Source organism: Cornus florida, unplaced genomic scaffold, assembly GCF_030987335.1.
Source record: "Cornus florida cultivar Cherokee Brave unplaced genomic scaffold, ASM3098733v1 CherokeeBrave_3.0.0_Hap2_Chr11, whole genome shotgun sequence".
Classification (NCBI taxonomy): Eukaryota; Viridiplantae; Streptophyta; class Magnoliopsida; order Cornales; family Cornaceae; genus Cornus; species Cornus florida.
Window position 1 is genome coordinate 23,874,139 of NW_026775581.1, and position 24,738 is coordinate 23,898,876.

Consider the following 24,738-nt stretch of genomic DNA (forward strand, 5'->3'; position numbering starts at 1 on the left):
TATGAATTTACTAAATTTGATAAATTATAACCTTATATTAAATATTTAATATGTACTTCTTTATAGGTAACGCTCGAGAGGAGGAAGGAGAAGTAACATTTGTGTGCTAAGCAGACATGACAAACGAAAAAGAAACAAGAAAAGATAATTACTGAGATAGGATCCTTTTGGGTTCTCACAAGTTTATATAAATGATAAATTGATAGGAGAGAAAATCGAATTTACCCATTTGAGCCCTGCATTTGCAACCGAAGTGTCATTATCTTATAAATAAAATTAATCAATCCAGAAAAAAGAAAAGAAAATACAGCATGTCATTCTCTTGCAGCTTTCAACATGAATATAGGCTACATAGGTCTCTCTCTCTCTCTCTCTATATATATATATATTTATATATATATATTTACAGTTTATGGATAACTACCGATCCAGCTACCTTATTGACGTCTACATTTTCAACTTGAAAAAATAAGACAGCTAAAAAAGAGTGTAATCTAATGGTACAATTTACAAATCTACGAAGATGTGCTTTTGTCTCCAACTAGTTTCACTTCAAGGCAGGAGAGTACCTATTTACAGAGTCTCCAATCAGGCACCCCGCACCAGCATATATAAGCTAACCGACAAGTTGCCTTCTAACTCTTGAATGTTTGTACCAGATTCGGCTTGCAGGAGTAACTACTAGCTCACCCAAATAAAGAGTCATTCACCGCATGAAGTATAGAAAGCATTCTCAAATGAATAATGATCTTAACCCCGAACAGCTGTAATGCCCAGTACCTGAAAAATATCAGCTGTATTAACAAAACACGTAGACTAACGCGTCAAGCGCACTATATCAAAAAAATGGTTATCAAGAGAAAAAGATCATCTCAGCTATCAACCTTTTTTTTTTTTCCTTCTCTTTTGTAAGTGGCGCCAATTCTCTCACTCCCTGATATGATGTTGTAGCCTTCTGAACACGACCTCTTTATAGAATCTTTTTGTGCGAAAGAACAACATCAATGCAGTAAGAGATCCAAAAAGAGTAGCACATGCCATGATTAGGAAGGACAACATAAAGCAGTGAGTTCCAGTGCATACGTTCCCCTCCTTCGATGCTTCTTTGTCGTAAATATACCCAACCACCCTCACAGAGAGAATATAAGATCCAACAGGACTTGCAATGGTAATGGTGTTGAATATTGTCCCCATATGCAATACACCGAATACCTCAGAAACGATTGTTGGCATTAATGACCATTGCGAACCATAACAAACACCCACCAGAATTGAACCAATATATAGGGCACCTGGCAAACCAGAAGCAATCACAACATAACCAATGCTCATTGTTGCAAGAGTAATGACCATGAACACCGGCCTTGCCCATTGATACATATGCAAGAAGTAATCTGATACATAGCCAGCTCCAAAACGACCAAGAAAATTCCAAATACTCCACAGTGAAACCAAAGTACTTGTCTCAAAGTCCATGTAACCAAGAGATCCTCCTATCTGGCTGATGTTATTCACTGTGGCGAGTCCTGAGCCCATACCACAAGCTGTGGCAACAAACAAAAACCAGAAGTTACAAGTGCGAATAGCTTGCAACAGATTCAGGTTTTCTCCCTGCTGCAAAGTCTCGTTGTTAATATCTGTCTCTTGATCAGCACCACCGGGCAGCTGATGATAACCACTAGGATCTTGTCTAGGGTATGTCTTCTCTGCGTCCAACCGGTTGGGATCATCTATCACTTGGTCATCCTCAATAAAGGAGATCCTTGAAATTGTACAATATTCCCTCTGCATGGCTTTGATTGTGATGCAAAGAGGTGACAATAGCAAAAGAATAAGTACAACAAATTTAAAAATACGAACTGACCATTGCAACATGAGGGCGTTCTCTAAAATTATAATGACCATGAGATAAGCAGCGATAATCAGGGCAACCAATGAGAAACCATTTAGGTACTTCTTCTCGTCTTCTTCATTCGTGTTATAGATTCTTACAAAACACATTAGCAACAGAGGGTTGACAGTGGGCAACAGTGCCAACATCAACAGATACGACGTAGGTTTGTTCTTGAATATTGTCCCATAAATTTGAATTAATATTGCTCCACTCAAACCAAGAAAACCCTAGCCAGAAAAGGAAGACTATTAAGGCATTACATGAACTTCAAAAAATCCAATGAGAATATAAACATCAAACTGGAACATTGACAAACAAATATGACATAACTAATGCTTCACGAGCATCTTAGGTTTAAAATCCACCCCTCATGATTAATACTTACCAATAAATTAACATTAAAAAAGAACTCAATTAAATATGTAAAGTCAAACAATGAGTATAAATGATGAATTATAAACATACAGAAACATCATCAATGAAGTCCCTCACACTTCAAGTTTCATTAATGTTTTAACACATCTAAAGGACTAAGAAACATGTATAGATTCATGACACACAACATGACACGGACAAGGCAACATAGAAAAACCTTACAAAATTAAGACACAGCGAGGACATGGCGAAAAGTAAATTTTATATATGAGATAATATATTATAAGCAAGTTAAGAATAAAAATCCCAGATTATAATAGCAAATGAACTATAACAACAATTTTCTTATTTAAGAAGAGAGAATGGGCTAAAGTATAATTTCTAAACTCCCTTTATAAAATCTCTTGTAATCTAAATCCATAACTAAACAAAATTACACTTGTATAAAGAATGAGAGAAAAAGGGGAGACATCGAAGAGAGTATAGGCTGAAGTAGAAATTCAAAAGCCTCTCAAAAATTTGGTCTTTGCTAAAAGAAAAGAGAAGCTTTTTAGGAGGGAGAGAATCAATTAAAGAAAAATTAAAAGGAAATAAGAAGAATTAAGTTTTTGTTGCTGAAAAAAAAAATAGTGCTTACCTACCCAAAAAAATTAGCACTTTGGTGATAATAAGAGAGAGAACATGAAGAGGATGAGCATGGTTTGTGATAGCAAGAAAGAAAATAGAGATAGAAAAAGAATTTATTGAAAAAGAAGAACACTCACTGGCAGTCAACTACACAGTCTACACGTGACTGACACCACACTTCAACCTTTTAGACGTGTCCATGGTTTCTAGTCGAAGAACTTTCACCAGTTATTTGATATCTACAAGAAAGTGATCCTCTGTCAGCAAGTAAACTATGCTTCCAAGTCTTCAAAAGAACTCCATGGCCACTGTTTTGTTATAAATTAATTTTCAATTAGTTTATGCTGATTGCATTTCAAACATGCTCTGTGAACCTTTTCCTCAAATATGTACTCCAAATTTTGACCACCCAATGGTAAAAACTAATTAAATAAGAATTTCCAAGTTCCCAACCATATAAAAAGACATCCTTACAGAATGTAGTATGGACGTGGCCTCTCTTTATAGGGATTATCTAATACTGATCAAGCAACCACTGAAAGTTGAGCATATCAGCATAAAAAGGAAAAGATTTGGGCAGCCCATCTCATAAAAAACTCAAGTGCACAGAAAAGCAACTTCATTAATTGACTTTAAAGTGTTCAACCACGTGATGACACCAAGCCAAACTGAATTTTGATGCACTTGATCCACTGAATCTAAATGTCGCAAACTAGATGGTACACCTAACCTATCTTGTGTTGACCACGATAGAAAGAGAGGAGCAATGGTCATTCTTGAACACATCGTAAGAGAGCTTTTGTATACCTAAATTTCGTTTTTTAATTTTAATTTCACTTTATTGATGCTTGAAATGTAATTGGGTTTAGGAAATGGATTATATTCCTCATTAGAGAAAGACTGAAAATAAAATGAGAAAAGATAAGAAAAAAATAGTTTCTGAACAAGGACAACCAATGACTACATCTGCAGAGTGACATGCTCCATATTGAAGGTAATTCAAAGGAGAATGAAAAATTGATGTGACTCGAGATTAAAAAAAAAATACATAATAGCAGTATAGCAAGTGGTTTGACTTTGACTATAAGTGTGACCCTAAACTGAGAAGAACTGCAAAATAGGATTCATGTAGTCAACTCCAAATGATGTAGGACAAGATAGCAATGTGATACCAGGTCAATGAGAAAACAGACAAAGGGGGTGAGAAGACAGATTCAAAAGATAGGTTGGATCGACTGAAAGGCTGAGAAGAGCAATAACCATGAGGGAGAAGAAAACACAGAGAGAATTCTCAAACCACCCTTCTAGCTCTTAAAACGATTGATTTTCCACAGATGATACCCTCCCTCAAATACTCCACCAATTCCATCTTCTGGGCGTCAGCATACCTTCCTACCTGTGCTTGGAGGTGCCAGGAAGAAAGCGAATGAATAAGCATTTTTTTTCTTGGTTTGAACGGGATCTAAATATTCCAATAATCAAAGCTATTTTTTTTTTTTTGTTTACACGAGGGTCTTTTATATAGCCAAAATATTAAGTAAAACCCTAATAAACCATCAAATATGAACATACCAAAATAACCTTAGAATCCACATTACCAAAAAATAACAAGAAATAGAATTATGTAACCCTAATTTACAAAAATAATTATATTTCTCTTTTCCTCTTTCCCAAAAGTAATGATAAAACACGTGCAACTCATGTGTGCAAAACATGCATAAACAACTAATGTTTGTTGAGTCAATGAATTTGCAAATCGTCGATCAATCGAGAGAGATCCAAAGAGTTTTATTAATAGGTCGAAGTGCTGATCCATCGAGCTTGTCGGTAACAAAGGAACTTGGAAAGTCCTAAACACGTAAGAACCTGTATTCCCATGCAACTTTCTAACACCCAACCTTTTTTTACCACCTCAATTTCCATATTAAAGTAGGAATTGGAACCCTAGAGCTCTGTATAAGGAACCACACCCCCTTATTCCAAATCACAGCTCTCAAACCCTAGGTTTTTTATTTATTTATTTTTTTTATAAATTAGTCTGTTTTTGTCTTGGTGGCTTTGGGTCTTAACTCCCAAACCCTAGGTCAAGGTTTCGAGATTGGTAGAAAGAGAAGAAAGAAAGAAAGAAAAAAAAACCCTAGGTTTTGAGAAATCTCTCTTCTCTCTTGCTCTCTAGTTCTCCCTCTCCAAATACTTCACTCTCAACCTATGTTACATGGATTCGGGTACGGGTGTCGGACACGGGTATGTATCCATGCGTCGGAAGTGCCAAATCTCTAAACAGAAGGACACATGGACACGGCTACATATTCATTTTATTAATTATTTTATTTTATTTTCTAAAGTAAAGTAATGTTTTTATCTAATATAATGTTCAATATAGGCATTTAACTTATTTTAAAGTAATAATAAAATGTAATTAAATGATAGGATATGCTTTTTAAGTACATGTCCAACCAAAAGTGTCGGACACATATCCCATACCCATGTTGGAGGGATACGTGTTTGACACGGGTACTTCACTACTTTTGAAGAGTCCATGTAACAGAGCTCTCAACACTCCTAAGTTTCAATACTTATAACCATGGCACTCCTTCATATTTTAGCTTTGGAAGTACTCATAGCCGGTAGTGCTTTTGGTTCCGGCACTAAGATAGGCAAGGGCAAACGTATAAGGGATGATAGGTCACCACCCAATCCTCCTCCCAATCCTTGCACACATGGATTGCACATGTTTTAGCGTTACTTTTGGAGAAGAGGAAACGAGAAATAGAATTAGAATTTTTTGTAAATTAGGGCTACATAGTTTTGTTTCTTGTTATTTTTTATAATGTTTGGTTTTTAGGGTTATTTTGGAATTTTCAGATTTTAGGGTTTATTTTGGTTTGCTAATATTTTGACTATATAAAGGCCCATACGTAAAAAGACAATTTAGCTTTGATTATTAAAATATTATCATTGTTTAAGAATTTTGCCAATGTTTTCTTCTCCCTTAACGTTCTTGCTCCTCCCAACCCTTCAATCTATCTAACCTATCTTTTCAGTCTATCTTCTCATCTCTTTCTTCTAGCCTCATCTCATCTGTTGTCTTCTCATCCCATTGCTTTCCTTCTGTGGTACTACATCAACTTGGTATCACAACACTATTGTGATGGGGAACAAGATGCGATTCGCACACAAGTTGCATATGTTTCATTGTTACTTTCGGAGAAAAGTAAAAGAGAAATAGAAGTAGAAATTTTAGTAAATTTGGCTACATAATTCTATTTCTTGTTATTTTTGGTAATGTTTGGATTTTAGGGTTATTTTGGTATTTTCATATTTTATGATTTGTCAAGGTTTGCTTAATATTTTGCATATATAAAGGTCTATATGTAAAGACAAATTAGCTTTGATTATTGAATTATTATCCTGGTTTGAGATTTCTGTCTGTGCCACCTCCCTAATAATTTTTGCTCTTTTCAATTCTTCAGTGGATCCAACGTAACATTTTAACCTATCTTCTCGCTCCCTTTATTACTTGCATTGATAATGATGACACATATGAGCACTAATGATTAAGATGAGATCTGGGTTAGCCTTTTTTGAGGTAGTTGATGGTGACACTTTGCACTCAAAGATATGGTTTTGATTGATTTTGCAGTGAATGTTGCACAATAACCCACATCGTCTGAGAGAAGTTGATGCCTCCTACCCGTGTAAACGCGTTTTGAAAACCGTGAGCGCTTGTGCAACACAAAACGGACAATATTTATACAGTGTGGGCCAGGTCCTAATATATGGTATTGCAGCCAATCCTTAGCCAAAAATGAGGGGAGCATGGACAAACCTATGAGGCTCAAGCCAGCTAGGACGTTAGCTCCTAGGAGGGAGTGATTGTAACATCCCACATCGCTTGGGGGGAGAAGTTGCTGGCAAGGGGAAATTCCTCCTACCTATAGACACATTTTGAAAACCGTGGGCGCACAAAGTGGACAATACCCACACAATGTGAGCCGAGTATTGACAGTTACGGTGGTGGTGGTTTGAGGAGGGGTATTGGAAGGAATTTTCTAGATTTCATTGTGATAGTTTTGAAGAAGAAGATGAGGAGGTGTGAATTAGGGCTCAAGTTAAGGTTTGGTTTGCTCATTACAAAGTGGGATCAACGACGACAATCGTTTGGTGTTTTGTTTTTTTTGTGGGAGAGGCGATGGTAGGGTATGATTGGAAAGGTTGCAGGGAACAAAATGTTATGATTAAAGAGGGAGAGGGGAAGCAAGAGGGATTTGTGTGGTGTGAAATGATCCAAGAGTTGGTAAACATTTTGGATAATTTTTTTTACCCCATAAATGGAGGTGTTGTATTTCATTAAGATATAGCAATGAAGTACAATAGAACAGAGGGCATATCCTCTATAAAATAAACAAAGAAAAGAAGTGAGAAAGCCCACTTCCAAATTCCAATCAGCAAAAATGGAAACAGAAAAACCTTATTTTTTATTTTTTTCCGTTTATAAGTAAAAATAGAAACCGAAAAACAGCCTTACTCCAACAACTCAAACAAAGACATGGAAGCTGCATCAAGGAATTTTTCTATTAATTGGTATGGGTAATATGGTCATTTCAGACTCAAATATTTTTTTCATTAAAAACCATTATAAAATGAAGGGCAAACATTATATTTCCCACATAAATTTAATAACATTCTGACAATAACTTTGACAAGGGGTGTTTGTGTAGTTTTTTTGCAAACATAGCATCAAAGTGTATAAAGAGAGAACCTCAGGCAGTGTCGGTGTAATTTACCCTTATTTTTTCTTAGGCAAACAACCATAAAATTTGAACATTTTAGCATTAGAAAGAGAAAATTGAACCTATCACCTAAAAGTGTCACTTAGTAAGTCACTTGTACAAAAGAGAACTTATTTTATTAGACAGTGGAAAGAGGCATGGTGCATGCTTATTCTTAAGCACACAGTACACTCAAGGATGCATGATTTATTCAAATTTAAATTTATTAATATGAGGCTTGTATCAGGATTCAGTAGGTGATTTAACCTAGATGTGTGAACTTTAAAATAAAAGCCACCATCATTTTATGTTAGATTGTAGATTCCAACGCAATTTAACATCCACAAATACAATTGCTCAACAAAAGACTATTAGATTCTGACGTAATTTAACATCTGCAACTCCATTTGCTCGACAATTATCTTCCATGTGGGATAATTCTTGACACAAATTGTATACACATGTATGTATAAACTAAACTGCAGTTTTGTTAGCATTTAGAAACTAATTTTCCTGATTTTGCGAGTGGAAATAAAAAGGCAAAACTTGCTTTTGAGAAAAAATAAAACTACTTAACAAATTGAAAGCCAAATGATGCCCAAAATTAATTTGATCATGAATAAGCTTCAAAATGCCACAAATCTTTAGCTAATAAACACTCCATAACCAATCCATACATATAAAGTTTGAAAAAAAAAAAAATAAAAAAGAAAGAAAACTGACCTTCATGATGCCAACAATAGTCCCACTATAATTAGGAAAGTTGTGAACAGCAGTGACCACATTCGCAGTGTTGAAGAAAGTCTGAGCATGAGCCGCGAGAAGGATGTAGAGGCACATCACCAGCACGGGCGGCCGAGGAAGGACTCCGGTGACCGTAAGCCACATCAGGAAGTACCCCGCGAAGCACTGGATCGCTCCCGCGGCGAGAACGATCCACGGCCGGCTTTCACCGCGGCCGGTGGAGGCTGACGGCGTCGATGCGGCGGCGGAGTAGAGGAGGCCGGAGAGGAGTCCGGTGTTGGCGCCGAAATCCTTGAAGACGGAGATAGTGTCGAGAGTGGATTGATCGTAGTTTTGGGTGGATTTGAGGGCTGAGGAGTAGATTCCGAAGGTGTAGAGAGAACCACTGGTGCATTGGATCCATATGCTGGCGACTGTGGCTGTCCATTTGTTGTAGATTAGGGTTTGGATTTCCATTTCTTTGTCGCACCATGCATTGCCCTTCCTTCCAATTAGGACGGTTGAGTACTTGAGTGTTGCTCTTTCTTGGGTTGCTCGTGGTTTTGTCTCCATTGACACTTGTAGTGTACAACATGGATATACTGTTACTCTACATACAATTATTGGGTAAAGTTTAAAAATCATCCGTTGTCCATTTGCAAATAATTTAGTAATATAGTACTCAAGCACAAATTCATCACAAAATATTATTTTATTTTATTTTATTAAAGTTATTATTTCTTATTAACTTATTTCTTATTACATTTCTCTTATTCAAAATTAATTATACCATTTACCTTAATTTTAAAATTAGTATCAATTTATCATAAAAATGAAAAATAATAAATAGATTAGTAGCTACGTACCAGTTTCTAAAATGATTAACTTATTATAATAAAACTTATTATACACACATTAAAAAAAATTAGTGTAAAAAACATACCTTCTTTTTCATACAATATGTTGATCTTAATGATTTCATCTAAGGATAATCTAGAGGTTTTGATAATAACAAACCATTAATGGTGTTTAAGGACTAATGTTTACATTGAGTGTTATAGATTATTCACATTCAAAGAATGACCTTAATGAAGATCATAAAGTCAATCCCAAGTATTCCATTATTCAAGATCATATCTATGGAAAACAAATGAGACAAAAGGAACATGAAATTGTAAGAAACCAAATGCAAAGTCCATCCAAAGATAGCTTAGACTACAATGAGTAAAAAAACAACTCAAAGAAAGGAAGAAAGCAAGTCTACCTGAAAGCCTACACGATCATGGACAAAGCATGAAGAAAGGGGTAGATAGGATGGTGAGTATTTATGATTCAATGTCAAAGTATTTATGAATCCATTTGAAACTCATCTCTATAGGACCATGCATATCATATCATCATTCATATGTTCCTATATATATTAGTAATAGACTATACACTTCATTCGTATATAATCGCACTGAAGTCATTACTAAAGAGTGAGTTAGTTCAAGTTTGCATAAACTTTGAAAGAACTCATCACTTGTGCTAGAAATGCTAAGACCATGCACATCAATCATATAATTCATATTAGTCAACAATTAAGGTATGAGAAGTCTTCATTACTATGAGTTGGTAACGGACATTAGGACCCCAAAATGCATGTTATGAAAAACTGTGTTTTTGGCTAAGTGTGAAAAATCGAATTTTAAAATAATCATTATTTCAAAATAATTTTTCCCGATAATAACTCTTTATACTTCAACTAGCCTAAACTGATTTTATCAGAATTTTTGACCAAGTCTATATTGGTCTACATAAGGATTCATTTTTACCAAAACTGTCGGAAATCCAAATTTGTACTAAAACTGAATTTCTACATTTTGATTTAGTTGGATTTCAATTTTCTAGTATTTTTTATTGAATCCAAATGGGGGGTATTTCCTTATTTACAATGTAAACTTAAAGTAAATGGACATATAAAATGGAAATAACTTAGAACAATTTCTGAAGCAGCAGTTCCATTTCGGCCTACCAAAATAGAGAACCTATTTATTTCGGTTTACCGAACTAAGTAAATGAAAGAACACTACTAGGTGTTTCAGATGACCGAACTAAGAGGCAAATGAATCAGACGAGCTGATTCTCACAGAATGGTTTGGAACAATGGAGGAAGGAGTTTCAGACGATCGAAACAAAGGAAAGAACCTTTGGTCTACCGAAATAAGAATGATGGCCAACCATTAAACTATTTCGGACGACCGAAACACAAATGTGTTTTATTTCAGTCGACCGAACCTGCACAGATTCAAAATTGAACAGTTATTTCCTCTCGAGCAGTGTGCACAACAGCTATATTTTTGAATTAGCTGCATCTAAACTCTATAAATAGAGTTGGGGACTTTGGGATTTAGTGTTGCTACACTTAAGAAACATCTTCTAGCATCATAAGAGCTTTTGTTCTTCATTCATATCATACTTTCTCATCCTATATCATTCATAGAGTATTGAGCTTCAATCTATTCATATATATACTCTAGAGTGAGCTGAAAGTTGTGAGCTTTGATTTGCATATCAATCTTTGAGAGATATATTTGCATGTAACAAATTTGATCTTCATTTGTAAGGGCTGGTTTGGCCCAAGAAAGAAGAAGCAAGCTTGCTTCAATTTGTAAGGGTTGGTGTGCCCAAAGGAAGACTAAGAGAGGTTGTTTCTTAGCAAAGTGAAGTAAGGAGTTGCTTCATGTAAAGGTTAGTTCTCCACCCATAAGGCAGTGCCATAGTGAATTGGGAAGTCTCAAGAGGGGTCTTGAGCCGAGGAGTAGGAGTTTCCGAACCTCGCTAAAATTACTGTGTGAATGTTTGCAAATCTCTCTTCCCTTATCTCATTTACATTTATGCTATTAATAGCTTATGCCTATATATTAAATATTGTATAATTGTTTGAAGGTTTTAAGTAGAATTTGCAAATTGAAAAATTGGCCATTATTTGCCATAAACTCTATTCACCCCCCTCTAGAGTCAATACTTGGGCAATACAATATTCATGAAAAATTAATAAATTACGTAAATAAAAAATATCTTATTTTTTGTGCAATATATTCATGAAAAATTAAGAAATTACTTAAATTATTTCAAAATTTTCTATTTAAGATTTTTATTTAAATAATTAATTTCAAAATTAGAGACAAAATTATGCAAATTTAATGGAGAATATTTCATCAAATTAGTATGAATTTTTTTTTTTTTTTCGTAATTTATTTCAACAAGAAAAATAGATCAAGTATAATACAATAAAAAAGGGTACTTGGTCATTTCATAAAAAAATAGTCTAGGTAATGAGACATTTTGCAACTAAATGCGAGAATTAAGGGGGTATTATGCACAAAACATACTCCATGAGGCTTATTTGCAAATTTGGACATAGTTCTCCGCCGGGGGGGAGGGGTTGCACTTTACCCAACATTATTTTATAAAAATAAATAAATAAATTATGTTTACCTCCCTCTGGATAGGAAATTTCACGGACTTGTCCTGAATATTAGAACATTACAATTACCTTCTATAATTTACAGATTTGTAACAAACTGACCCCTGTTGTCAATCACACAACAGGCCAACTGTTAGCCCAATGGCATTTTTGTAATTTTGACAAAAAAATGAAGTTTGGAGTTCATATTCGGGAAAATTATGTGAGCTTCCTTAAGGCTCTAGAAGTCTTGTGAAGACGAAATTCAATTTGGAGTTTGGGAAGTATTTATTTTCCTATTATGACTCCTTAGATATGGGTTATGTATCCTATTGCCAGTCTGGTGACTCTTACTTTTACATGTATATCTCATGCATGGTTAGGCCGTGGCACGCCCTAGCACTAAAGCATGCATAGGGGCATGCCAACATGCTTAGGCATAGTTCACACCACCCAAAGGTGGTAACACACGGATGGCATTCGGCGGTGGCTGGCAACACTAAGGACAGGTGCACATGCATGTTATGCGCGCACGCGTTGGTTTGCAATTATGTGTCCCAAGCCTTATGCATGGTTTGGTAAACCAACACATATGGAATCTTAGGCATGCAAACTTGCCCTTGTGCAAGATTGTGGGCTTTGACATACATGGTGTACGTGGGCAAGGTTCAATGCAATACCCCAACATGCCAAGGTGCGGGAGAACCTATGAGCATGGATTGGCTTGGTCAATATTATTGAGTTTGGCATAGGCTACGCTCTACACGGTTACCTTAGATGGTGTTAATAGCATGGACCACAAGTCATGGGTGTGGCATGGCCAAGTCAAGGGCATGGGCACAAGGCAATGGGCTTAGACGTGGCTTAGCATACAAGGGTGGCTCAGAGGGTTCAAACATGATTTAGAAGGTTGAGGGTGGTTAATGTCACCTTATACACATGTGCTGACATTGTGGGGAGTGGGGGTGTACCCAGTAAACACACCCATGCAAGGTGGCATAATCAGATTGGGCCAACACACACAGGTGGTTTCAAATTGTTCTAGACATGGTGGTCAGTCCTCTTGCATTGCTAGGGTAAGGGAGACATGGGGCTTATACGAGGAACCACCAAGGACAGATGGCAAGGCTGGCCAGTAAGCTAGGCAGTTGGGCTTGTTAACTACAATATAGTGCTGGCACTAGCACTACCTTAGGTGGATGGGGTTGTCATCGACTGACCTTGGTGGTAGTTGTGAGCCTTTTTAAGAGTTTACCTACAAATAGGTTTGTGGGTTTTGTTGTAAGGCAGAGAAGTGTGGTGTGACACTTGTGTAAGTTTTCTGTAAACATTATGCCTTTCCTTTGTACTATTTTGTGAATAATAGTAGAAGGTTGGAAGCTTTGGGTTTTTGCAAATTCGTGGGTGTTCTTTATTTTACATTCCTATAAATTATAATTGTGTGTTGAAGTGTTCTACTTGATGTGTGTCTTAGGCAGCAAGTTTGGGTTGGCTGAGCTAAGTTAGAGAAATGTTTTTTTTTTTTTTTTTTTTTAATTGGCTTAGTGCCATCATAGGGTTAGGAGATTAGTATTCAAACTCCACCCCTGTGATAGTTGGTATTAGAGCTCGGAGTTGAGTCCAACATGGTTGGTGGAAATGATGCAAAAGCACTTCGGATTGGGTGTCTCATTTGGAGGCCTTAGTGGGTGCTCCATAATCTGATGGTGTAAGCAAAATTGGCTATAGTAGAGTTGAAGACCTTACGATTAGTTGTTGAAGAGTTTGTGGGGGAGACAAACTCGAAAATGGAGGCTATTACAAAAGGTTTGGGTCATTACATATAGGATGGTAAATGACTAAACTATCCCTAAGGAACATTATAAGGCACTAAGCACAGTACGAATGGTTATAATACAGAATTGTAGCACTGTAAGCATGGATTTGACATTAAAAGTGTAAACACTGTGAAACACAAGAAACAACAAAACTTTTTTATTTTTATTTTCTGTGATTATAGGAGTAGTGATCATGCAATGGTACCTAACGAATATATGAATGAATGTTTTGATAATTCATGCCTAGGGAAGACGAGTTGTGTTGTATGGTAAATTAGAATAGTTAGGTAGACAATTTGTGCCAACCGAAAATGAGTTATGGCTTAGTGTATGTTAATGTATACTTTCTTAATTGAATTGAATTGTGCTTATAGCCACTTGGTTCCCAAATATGCATACGTATGAATTCCCCATAGTTAAGACAATTGACCATATTATAAGGTCAGTGGTGAAGTCAATTCCCAAAGTTCTTTTCTTCTTGATACTTTTCCTTTGTTGATTTAATTTAGATATATATTATTTTAGTTTTAATTTTATTGCAATTTAGAAATAGGAAAAACAAAGATCAACCTATTCTCTTGAATCAAATTAGCAATTAATTTTATACTTGGCAATACCAACACGGTCCTTGAGGTTCAACACCCTCTAAATAGCCTTATCCTACAAGGATTCGTTTTATTGCGAGTGGTCTTGTATTATTGACATACATTACACGCTGAATTTGTCCTTGATGTGAATTGTTGTTGTGGTCTCTTAAGGATTTGCCATTGTTCTGTGGCTAAAAAATTTTGTTGAGTTGTCTATACACCCGAAGCCTAATTGTTAGTTATATTCTCGTTGAATCGAGCACTCAAGACTGCAACTTCAGGAATATGATTGAATAATGCATGTGTTTCATGTTGTTTCTCTTCTTGCCTGACAAGAGAGTAAATTTTGGAAACACTAATAATAGGATCCATTAGTAAAATTTGACTCCGGATGGTTGAAAAACGATCATAAAGACCTTTCAAGAATTCCATTGCACAGTCTTCTTGAAGCCGAGTTACAGTGGTGGATCCATGGCCACAAGTGTAAATAGGAACAATAGATAAAGAGTTTAATTCATCCCACAAGGATTTAAGTAAAGTAAAATAGACAGATAACATAATATTGTCTTACTTGAGCGAGAAGATTGATTGCTCGAATTGGCAGATCATTGGTGCATTAGTTTGTGAGAATCGATCTCGTTGGTCCTTCCAAATGTTACAAATTGAATCTGTATAGAGAATACTCCCACATTTCTCCAACGTAATTGAATTGAGAATCCATTAGGCAACAAGGGCATCACATCTAGACCACTTGGATTTTTCGTTAGGATTAGTAGGGATTTTGATTGAGCAATCTACAAAGCCTATTTTATTTTTGGCTTGAAGTACCCTCGAAATAAATCGTAACCACGTACTGTAGTTGTCATCGGACAACATTGGAGAAACAAGGATAGTTATGGGGCTATCCGAGTAATGGACGAAGAAATGATCATCTCACCCTTGAAGGTTAAAATTTGAATATCTGTTGGATCAACCATTGTGAATGGATTAGATGTGAGACATATTTTGTAATTGGCTTATTCTGTTGTCAAAACAAGTCTGATCGAGTTGTAATTTTTCGGTTAAAAAATTTCAAAGATTGAAGATCGGATGCGGATTGAGAGGTAGTGAGAACGGTTTGGAAGGTTCGAAACAAGAATAATTGCAAATTTTCAAGACTGCTCATCTTGAACCGGTTCAAGAGGGCTGAACTGGTTCAAGAATCCGTGGGATTCAGTATTGGCCATCTTGAACCGGTTCAAGGTCTTCTAGCAGCACTTAGATTTTAATTTCCTTTTTGCTGAAAGTTTCCTTTTCGATTCCAACTTTCTTCCAAGTCCTATACACGAAATTTATCATATTTTCTGAGGGATTAGGACTTTCAAAACTCTATATAAACCATGTCATATACATTGGTTGATGGATGGCTTTAGAGAAAATCAATTCTATATTTTGAGAAAGCCTTTAGAGAGAGAAAAACTAAGAAAATCAACTCTGATTATTCTGAATTATTTTTGAGAGTACACATATATATTCATGAGTGATTTAGCTGTAGTGTTCTCTATCTCATCGGAATTGGAGTTGTATTGAAGATTCAGATATTCCGGATGATCAATAGGATTTAATTATTTTACAATCGAGTTCAGATCTTGAAGAACAGAAGTAAACGCAGTCACACTTTGGAAGGGTTGGAGCATTCGTGGAGTGCTGTCTGATCTACCTGCTACTCTTCTACAAATATCAAATGTAAGCCTGAGGTCAACTTACAGTTGGACAGGGAGTCGCAAAGCTAGATGATCGTTAGTGATTGGTGTAGTGTAGAACGATAGGGTGTGAGCCAGAGTCAAAGTTCAGTATACTTTGTTCCAAGCATAGTGGATTGGTTTACTTTAGACTGCATAAGTCCACGAGATTTTTTACAGTTGACTTATTTTATCAACTGGGGGTTCCTCGCTAAAATCCTGGTGCAATCTCTCTAACTCTAATTTGCTTTACTTTTCATATATTTGTAATTGTGGATGCTTAAATTGGTTATATAATTTAATCAATCATAAATTGAACAAGTTGACCTAATAATTAGATCTAAGTCATTAAGGGAGTAATCACAATTAAAATCAACTGACTGTTTCCGCACCCCGCGTAACTCTTGTTTCACATTAAACACATTGGTAGAGAATTCAGAGTTGTGAGCATATGTGCTCTGATACCATACATTATAAGAAAAAAAAAGGGCTTCTACGAGGGGCCAAAAACGCCGTGGAAACCTATTCACGGCGCATTCTAGGTCCTCGTGTTACTCAATTTTTTTTTACGGGAAAAAATCTATCTCGTAAAAAAATAATAGATGGGCCGTAGAAAATAATTTCATTTATATATTAAATTTATTTACGGCATGGATATTTTCCCGTTAATAATTAACTTACGAGGCACTGGAGCATGCCGTAGAAAAGTTTTCTACGACGAATTATAATTACCCGCAAATAATCTCGACTTTTTTACGGCGAATTGTAACTACCCATAAATAATACCGAGAAAAGGTTCCTACGACGAGTTATAACTACCCGTAAATAATATCACGAGCTACAGAAGCATGCTGTAGAAAAGTTTTCTACGGCGAATTATAATTATCCGTAAATAATCTTGACTTTTCTACGGCGAATTATAACTACCCGTAAATAATCTCACGAGGTACCGAGAAAAGGTTTCTACGGCGAGTTATAACTACCTGTAAATAATCCCACGAGCTACAGAAGCATGCTGTAGAAAAGTTTTCTAAGGCGAATTTTAACTATCCATAAATAATCTCACGAGGCATTAGAGCATGCCGTTGTAAAATTTTTCTACGGCGAATTTAGGTATCCGTAAATAATATAAACCATTCTCACGACTTGCCATGTATGCCGTAGAAAAGTTATTTAGAAGGATTTTCACTTATTTACGAGATTTCAAGCTCCCCGTAAATAAAAATATATATATATATATTTAATAAATAAAACACCCTTAATTAATGCCAATTAATCATCCACTACCTATAATTCACATCACTTTCAGCTATAATTCTATTCAAAAAACATACATATCTCATTAAATATATCAAAAGAGTTAAAACATTTTTACAATTCATCATTTATCAATGTACCAACACAATTCAACATTTATCAATGTTCCAAAACAAGAAGTAAATCCATTTGTCAAGAAAATCATCAATTTCTGAACACTTCTGTTGAAAAATTGATAAACCTTCTAACACTTGAGTTTCAGTCTGCACTTGTCAAAAAACCACCTCACTGTACAAAATCCAAGGAAGTAGCTGCAAAATTCACGGTACAAAATCCAAGAAAGTAGCTGCATCACACAAGTCTCAAATTCAGGAGTGGTCCATGTGAACATGTCGAGTGATATCTAAAGCTAGTGTTTAAATTAGGCTAAAACACCAAAAGTGAAGCGAAATATATATCATCCCTGGTAGACACCCTCCTCTCACACTGCAAAAGAATTGTCTAGAACTGTCTAATAATTTCTAAATTATGTTCATAATTATAATCTAGTGCAATCTTATGCAATCTAATCTACATTATAAAAGTAATACTTCTTCTTTTTGACATAAAGTGCAAAATGTGATGCATTTTTGTAAACACTAGATTATAAAGTAAGAATATATATGCACTTCTTTTACTTTTATAATGTAGATTAGATGGAAAGTATGCAAGTTATTTATTAATATCATAGTTTGAATCTAGTGTCATATTACATCATTTGAAATCAAAATTAATAAAATTAATATATATCTTAATCTAGTGGATAGTGACAAAATGTCCTCAAATGGACCAAGTTATTAGGCTATGTGAATTCGGTGGTTTTGACTGCCATTATGTCACTAAGAAGATAATATCATGATTTATGGAAAGTATGCAAGTTGATAACTAGTTTCCATAAAGGAAATTGACATGAATACTGATGGTATAACTTCCTTTAGTAAATATTTGCATTTATTTATAAATTACCTTTAGTATTATTCTTGTTAAAACATCATCTCTTGGGTCTGCTAACTTATGATAGAAGTTATAAGGAAGTTGAAAATATTCATTTAAAAATTTCCCAAACACGATTAGTCTATCCCCGGGACTACATTTAAATGGGAAATGATGTGATTATGGCATATTACGAATTGTGCAATCTACACATGTACAAATGATTTACTCCTTCAATTTGGTATATATATACATCCCATATAGCGTTATTTGTCCTTGGTAGTGAAATATTTTTTTGGTTTGTTGTAAAAGGCCGTCCTCTCATGCATATTATTCTGGGTCCATTGTTGTCATGCAGAGGCTTAAAATGACAGCAGATCATGCTAACGAGTGTTTATTTCCTTTCATATGAACGTGAAAAAGCAACATCTAACACGAGTGCAGGAGGAACAAGGGACAGACAGTTTTGCCCATCTTCTACCATGTCAAAGCATCTGAAGTTCGGCACCAGAAGAGGAGTTTTAAGGAAGCATTTACAGAGCATGCAAATATTCATGAGAAGGAGATGGAAAGGGTGCAGAGATGGAGGGCTGCTTTGAAGGAAAAGAAATATCGCTGGTGGCCACTCCCCTCTTCTTCGTTGCTGCTCCCCTCTGATTTGTCTCTCCCCTCTTCTTCTGTGTTTGTTCTGTGTTTGAGGTTAGCGAAATGTGAATTAGGTTTTTCTATTTATTTATATATATTTTTTTAAGCGTAATTTTAATGGTGTACAATTTGGAGGGAGGGTAAAAAAATTTGGTGGGAAGTCTTACTGATTCACGGGACAAAAAATATCCCTTAAATGTTATTAAATATCCACGAAGATTTTAAAAGGCAGTTAAAAAATAATAATAATAAAATAAAGTGAAATTTTAATTGTGCCCAATTTGGCGGGACGGTAAAAAAACAAGGGGTGGGAAGTCTTTTTACTTATTCACGGGACAAAAAATATGCCTTAAATGTTATTAAATATCCACAAGGATTTTAAAATGTCGTTAAAAAAAATAAATAAATAAAGGGAAGTCTTTTTACTTATTTACGGGACAAAAAATATCCCTTAAATGTTATTAAATATCCACGAGGATTTTAAAAGGCCGTTAAAAAAATAATAAAAAATTAAATAAAATAGAGTGAAATTTTAATTGGGTTAGGTAAAAATTTACTTATTCACGGGACAAAAAATATCCCTTAAATGTTATTAAATATCCACGAGGACTCTAAAACGCCGTAAATGTAATTTTTATTGTGCCCTGTTTGGCGGGAGGTTAAAAAAAAGTTGGGGAAACTCTTTTTACTTATTCACGGGACAAAAAAAGTCCCTTAAATGTCAAATTTTAAAATAGAGTGCAATTTTAATTGGGCTACGTAAAAATTTACTTATTCATGGGACAAAAAATATCCCTTAAATGTTACTAAATATCCACGAGGACTCTAAAACACCGTAAAAGTAATTTTTATTGTGCCCCGTTAGGCGGGAGGTTAAAAAAAAGTTGGGAAAACTCTTTTTACTTATTCACGGGACAAAAAATGTCCCTTAAATGTCAAATTTTAACACTTTATTAACAAAGGTTATTTCTCCTGTTAAAGTTGAACAAGAATGCCCTTAATATATTTAAATATCCACGAGGGCTTTAAAAAGCCGTAAAAAACATTTTCAACGAGGATCTTGCTAAATCCCCGTGAAAACATGTCCCTTTATACACCAACCACGAGGATCCTCTCATAATCCCCGTCAAAAATAGTTTCCACGAAGCAAAATAAAGAAACTCCGTAAATAAGATGTCGTAAAAACCCACTTTTCTTGTAGTGATAATAAACAATAGTAACACAGAAGTAATGAAAAAAATCTGATGTATATTCAATGTGTTACAAGAGAGAATATATAGATGACTTTACAACATAGTATCTCTAAGTTAGTTCCTCTATCTAAGAAAACAAATAACTAATTGAGATATTCAGGTGAACTACTTGATTTGGGGAAGTAAGTAACAACTTTGAATGGAAGAAGCCTGTGTACAACTAGCATGTGATGTGATGGAGTTGATATCTTGATAAAACAAAATAATTTTATATTTTTTATGTACAACATGGGAGATTACTTACAACTAGAAAGAGAGATTTGCCTCAGCTTTTGCCTTACACAATTTGCATATTTGCTTCACACTTTATTGCAGAAGGCAACTAGCTAGAAATCCAAAGAACTAAACAGATGCCAATATAAAGAAAGAATACATTGCTTACAAACAAAAAATGAGCTTTGCCTCACACAAACAAGTCACATAATTACTTAACACTGTCTTGTAGAATGCCTTGCGCGTTCAAGCACTGACAGCGTATAGAACCTGCTTGTCCAGAAAAACAAAATCAAGACAACTAGAAATCCGAAAGAACTAACAGATGCCAAGATAAAAGAAAGAGTACATTGCTCACAACCAGAAAATGAGCTTTGTCTCACACAAACATGTCACATATTTCCTATACACTGTCTTGCAGAATGCCTTGCGTGTTCAAGCACTACCAGTACCAGCGTATAGAACCTTCCTGTCCGGAAAAACGAAATCAAGGTAACTAGAAATCCAAAAGAACTAACAGATGCCAAGACAAAGAAAGATTACATTGCTTACAACTAGAAAACGAGCCTTGCCTCACACAAACAATTCAAGTCACGTATTTCCTTCACACTGTCTTGCAGAATGTCTTGCGCGTATAAGCACTACCAGTGTATAGAACCTTCTTGCCCATAAAAACAAAATCAAGGTAACTAGAAACCCGAAAGAACTAATAGATGCCAAGATAAATAAAGATTACATTGCTTACAACCAAAAAATGAGCTTTGCCTCACACAAAAAAGTCACATATTTCCTTCACACTGTCTTGCAGAAATCCTTGCGCATTCAATCACTACCAGCTTATAGAACCTTCTTGTCCATAAAAAAAAAAATCAAGGCAACTAGAAATCCCAAAGAAGTAACAGCTGCCAAGATAAAGAAAGAGTACATTTCTTACAACCAAAAAATGAACTTTGCCTCAGCTTTTGCTTTACACAAGCAAGTCACATATTTCCTTCACACTGCCTTGCAGAATTCCGTACGCCTTCAAGCACTACCAGCATATAGAACCTTCTTGTCCGGAAAAACAAAATCAGGGCTACTAGAAATCCCAAAAAACTAACAGCTGCCAGGATAAAGAAGGATAACGTGAAGCAGTGAGTGCCGTAGCATGTATTCCCTTGGCTTGCGGCTTCTTTGTCATATATAAAGCCAATTACTCTTACAGAGAGTAAAAAAGATCCAACAGGACTAGCTATGCCAATGGTGTTGAAAATAGTACCCATGTGCAGTACACCAAATATCTCAGAAGTAATGGTGGGCATCAATGACCACTGTGAACCATAACAAACACCCACTAGTACTGAACCAACGTACAAATTCCCGAAAAAACCAGAGGCAATAACTATATGGCCAGCAGTCATAGTTGCAAGAGTGATGGCCATCAACAATGGCCTTCCCCATCCCTTTTTGTGCAGGAAAATATCCGATAAATAACCAGCTCCAAAACGACCAAGAAAATTCCATATACTCCATAAAGAAACCAGTGTATGTATCTCCACGGTTTTGTAACCGAGAGATTCTCCTATTTGACTGATGTTGTTTATTGTCGCCATTCCTGAGCCCATTCCACACACCATAGCAACAAACAACAACCAGAAGTTCGCGGTCCCCATGGCTTCAAAGAGAGTCATTTCACTTCCAAATTGCAGCATGTTATCACTGGATGTGGCCTTCTTGGGAGTAGCATCAGAAGGCACTTCATGATAATGTGTAGGAAGAACCTCTGCTGCAGAAAACTTCTTGGACTCTATTGTCTTAGGGGCATCTATTAATGGGCTCCTCTCAGTAGATAAATTTCGTGAAAGTTTCCATGAGTCCTCTCTTTGGGCTTCAATTGCAATTCTGAGAGGTGAAGCGAGAAGAAGCAGAAGCACTAAGAATGTAAGAACATGCACCAATAACGGAAATGTGAAGACATTTTCGGAGATTATTAAGGTCATGAGATATGCAGCAACAACCAGAGAAACAACTGACAGACCATTCAGATGCTTCCTATAGTGTAAACTTCTAATCTCATAGGTTCTAACCAAACACATGAACAAAAGGGAGACGAGAGTAGGCAACATTGCAAGCATAATTATGAAACTACTTGGATTGCCCTTGAATAATGCCTGATACACTTGTATTAGTACTGCTCCACTCAGACCAAGAAAGCCCTGACCAAAAAAGGCAAAAAATAACTTTCTTATTATGAACTAATGATAAATATAGGCAAGCTAGAAATGGGAAACAACCACACCCCTTGTGAAGGTAAGGTTGTATATATCTGAACTTCCATATCTTGCAAACTGCAATGGTTAGAGCCTCATGCATTACGGTTATCTCTTTTTTACTTTATATCAATCAGCAAAAGTTTCAAGAATTTCTATAAAGTGAGCATTAAGAATTTAGTTGGCATTGATTTGACGCCCCGGTAAAAACTAAGAAGTAGATATATCTTTAGATTTATCATTGATAAAATTTAAAATAAACTTCAAAGGTGGAAAGCTGTCACCCTTAAGCAGGATGAACTGTGCTCTGTTCAAACAGAATGAAAGAGGACTTTGGATTCAAAGATTTAAGGCATCTTTATTTCAAGAACTCTAAAAATTGAAACTAATATATATATATATATATATATATATATATATACCCAAAGAAATACAAAATCCTGTTTATTGAAATTATAACTTCTTTTTTAACCCAATTTTTTTTTATTATCCCAATAAACTTATTCCCTTGTCAGGTGGATTCTAACCAAAGCAATATATGCTGTTTTAATAAATTTTGAAGTGTGCCTGTGTTTATATTACATACATCAAAATTCAACACCATTGATTTTTTTTATTAAATTTATGGATTCAACCAAAGCAAACCCATTTCAAACTTTTGATCCAAACTGGAGAAAAATATTTAATAGTTCGGATAGTTATTATGTAATATAGAAAACAATAAATTCGTATTGGCGGGAGTACTATATTCCCTATATTTGGGTATACTCGTTCTCCAAAATGGCCAGCGGATAAATGAATTAATCTTTCTTAAAAGAAAAAAAAAAAATGGGAATGAAATTAAAATTCAACAAATGATCAGTGTACAGGCACATATACCTTCATGATGCCGACGATGGTGCCACCGTAATCCGGGAAGTTCCGGACAGCAGTGACGACGTTGGCGGTGCTGAAGAACGTCTGAGCGTGAGCCGCAATCAGCGTGAAGAAGCACATGATGGGCACCGGAGGCCTGTGGACGACTCCGCTCACCGAAAGCCATATAAAGAAGTAGCCCACGAAACACTGGATGGCCCCCGCCACATGGACCACCCAGGGCCCGGCGGAGACGGAGCTGCGTCGGCTGGCGGATACGGCGGTGTAGAGGACACCGGAGAGGACGCCGGCATTGGCTCCGATGTCCTTGAAGACGGAGACGGTGTTGAGGGTGGATTGGTCGTAGCCTTGGGATGATTTGAGGACGGAGGAGTAGATGCCGAAGGCGTATGATGCGCCGCAGCTGCACTGGATCCAAATGCTGGCCACAGTAGCTATCCATTTGCTGCTCTCCATCGCCATTGTTTGTCTTCTCAAAATGATTTTAGTGTTTTTGACATTGCTCATGTGTTGGTTTCAGTTCTGCATCATATGTTATGTATAATTTCTCCACGAGGAGAGAGGTTGGATCAGCATTCCAGGCTTGAATGGTATCTTCCACTATTTAATATTTCGGTATTTAACTTATTGGTTAATTTTGATGCCAGCTTTGAGATTTTATATGTATTTTTTTCAGATTTAATATTCGAAAATGTTTTTTAAAAGTAACAAAAGTATCCCAATTGGAAGACACAGGGAGTGCCAGCCATCAGCTGGTTCCCACACTAATGTCAGAAAGTTTTAATTTTTTTTTTTAATTTTTTTTTTACTTACTTAGCATGAGCTCATTAGACCCACTTTTTGCCCCTACGTTGTACTTTGGTATAAGAGAAGAAAGGTGGTTTGTGGTTTTAAACTCATGACCTCCTGGTGATAATGGTAGATTAATCTACTACAGCATTAGTATCATGCTTAGTCAGGATTATCTGAATTATATGCAGTACTGTAGCATGCACATATATTCTGCTAGGCAAATCATTCGGACTTTGTTTGTTCTTTATCTTTGGCTGACCATGTACAATTCATATACATATAAATACATGCAATTTGCTTTAAGGTTCAGAAAATAAATAAATAAATAAATAAATCTTCAGTCTGTTTTGATTATTTCTTTCGTGTGTTTCTGTCAGTTTCTACGTCTCTAAACCTTGATTCGTATGCAAGTCAAGGTCTTCTCATATGCTAACAAAATAGAATGAAGGCAAGTGCCCCAAGGAGAGGACAGAGGAGGAGTCTACAAGCTAGCTAGAAACAAAATGGTAAATACTAT

General features: G+C 35.8%; 2 protein-coding genes across 2 annotated transcripts; both read right to left on the reverse strand.

The window, feature by feature from the left end:
* Positions 1-241: 241 nt before the first annotated feature.
* On the reverse strand, positions 242-8,983 carry LOC132284160 (protein NUCLEAR FUSION DEFECTIVE 4-like). Its single transcript, XM_059786235.1, has 3 exons — positions 8,392-8,983; positions 885-2,121; positions 242-780 (listed from the first exon to the last, which is right to left on the reverse strand). Exons 1-2 carry the CDS (start codon positions 8,962-8,964, stop codon positions 928-930), a joined length of 1,767 nt encoding a protein of 588 aa, XP_059642218.1. The 5' UTR covers positions 8,965-8,983; the 3' UTR covers positions 242-780; positions 885-927.
* A 12,301-nt stretch (positions 8,984-21,284) lies between these two features.
* On the reverse strand, positions 21,285-23,891 carry LOC132280892 (protein NUCLEAR FUSION DEFECTIVE 4-like). The gene is made up of 3 exons (XM_059782649.1): positions 23,433-23,891; positions 22,065-22,499; positions 21,285-22,013 (listed from the first exon to the last, which is right to left on the reverse strand). Exons 1-3 carry the CDS (start codon positions 23,889-23,891, stop codon positions 21,285-21,287), a joined length of 1,623 nt encoding a protein of 540 aa, XP_059638632.1.
* Between the last annotated feature and the right edge of the window lie 847 nt (positions 23,892-24,738).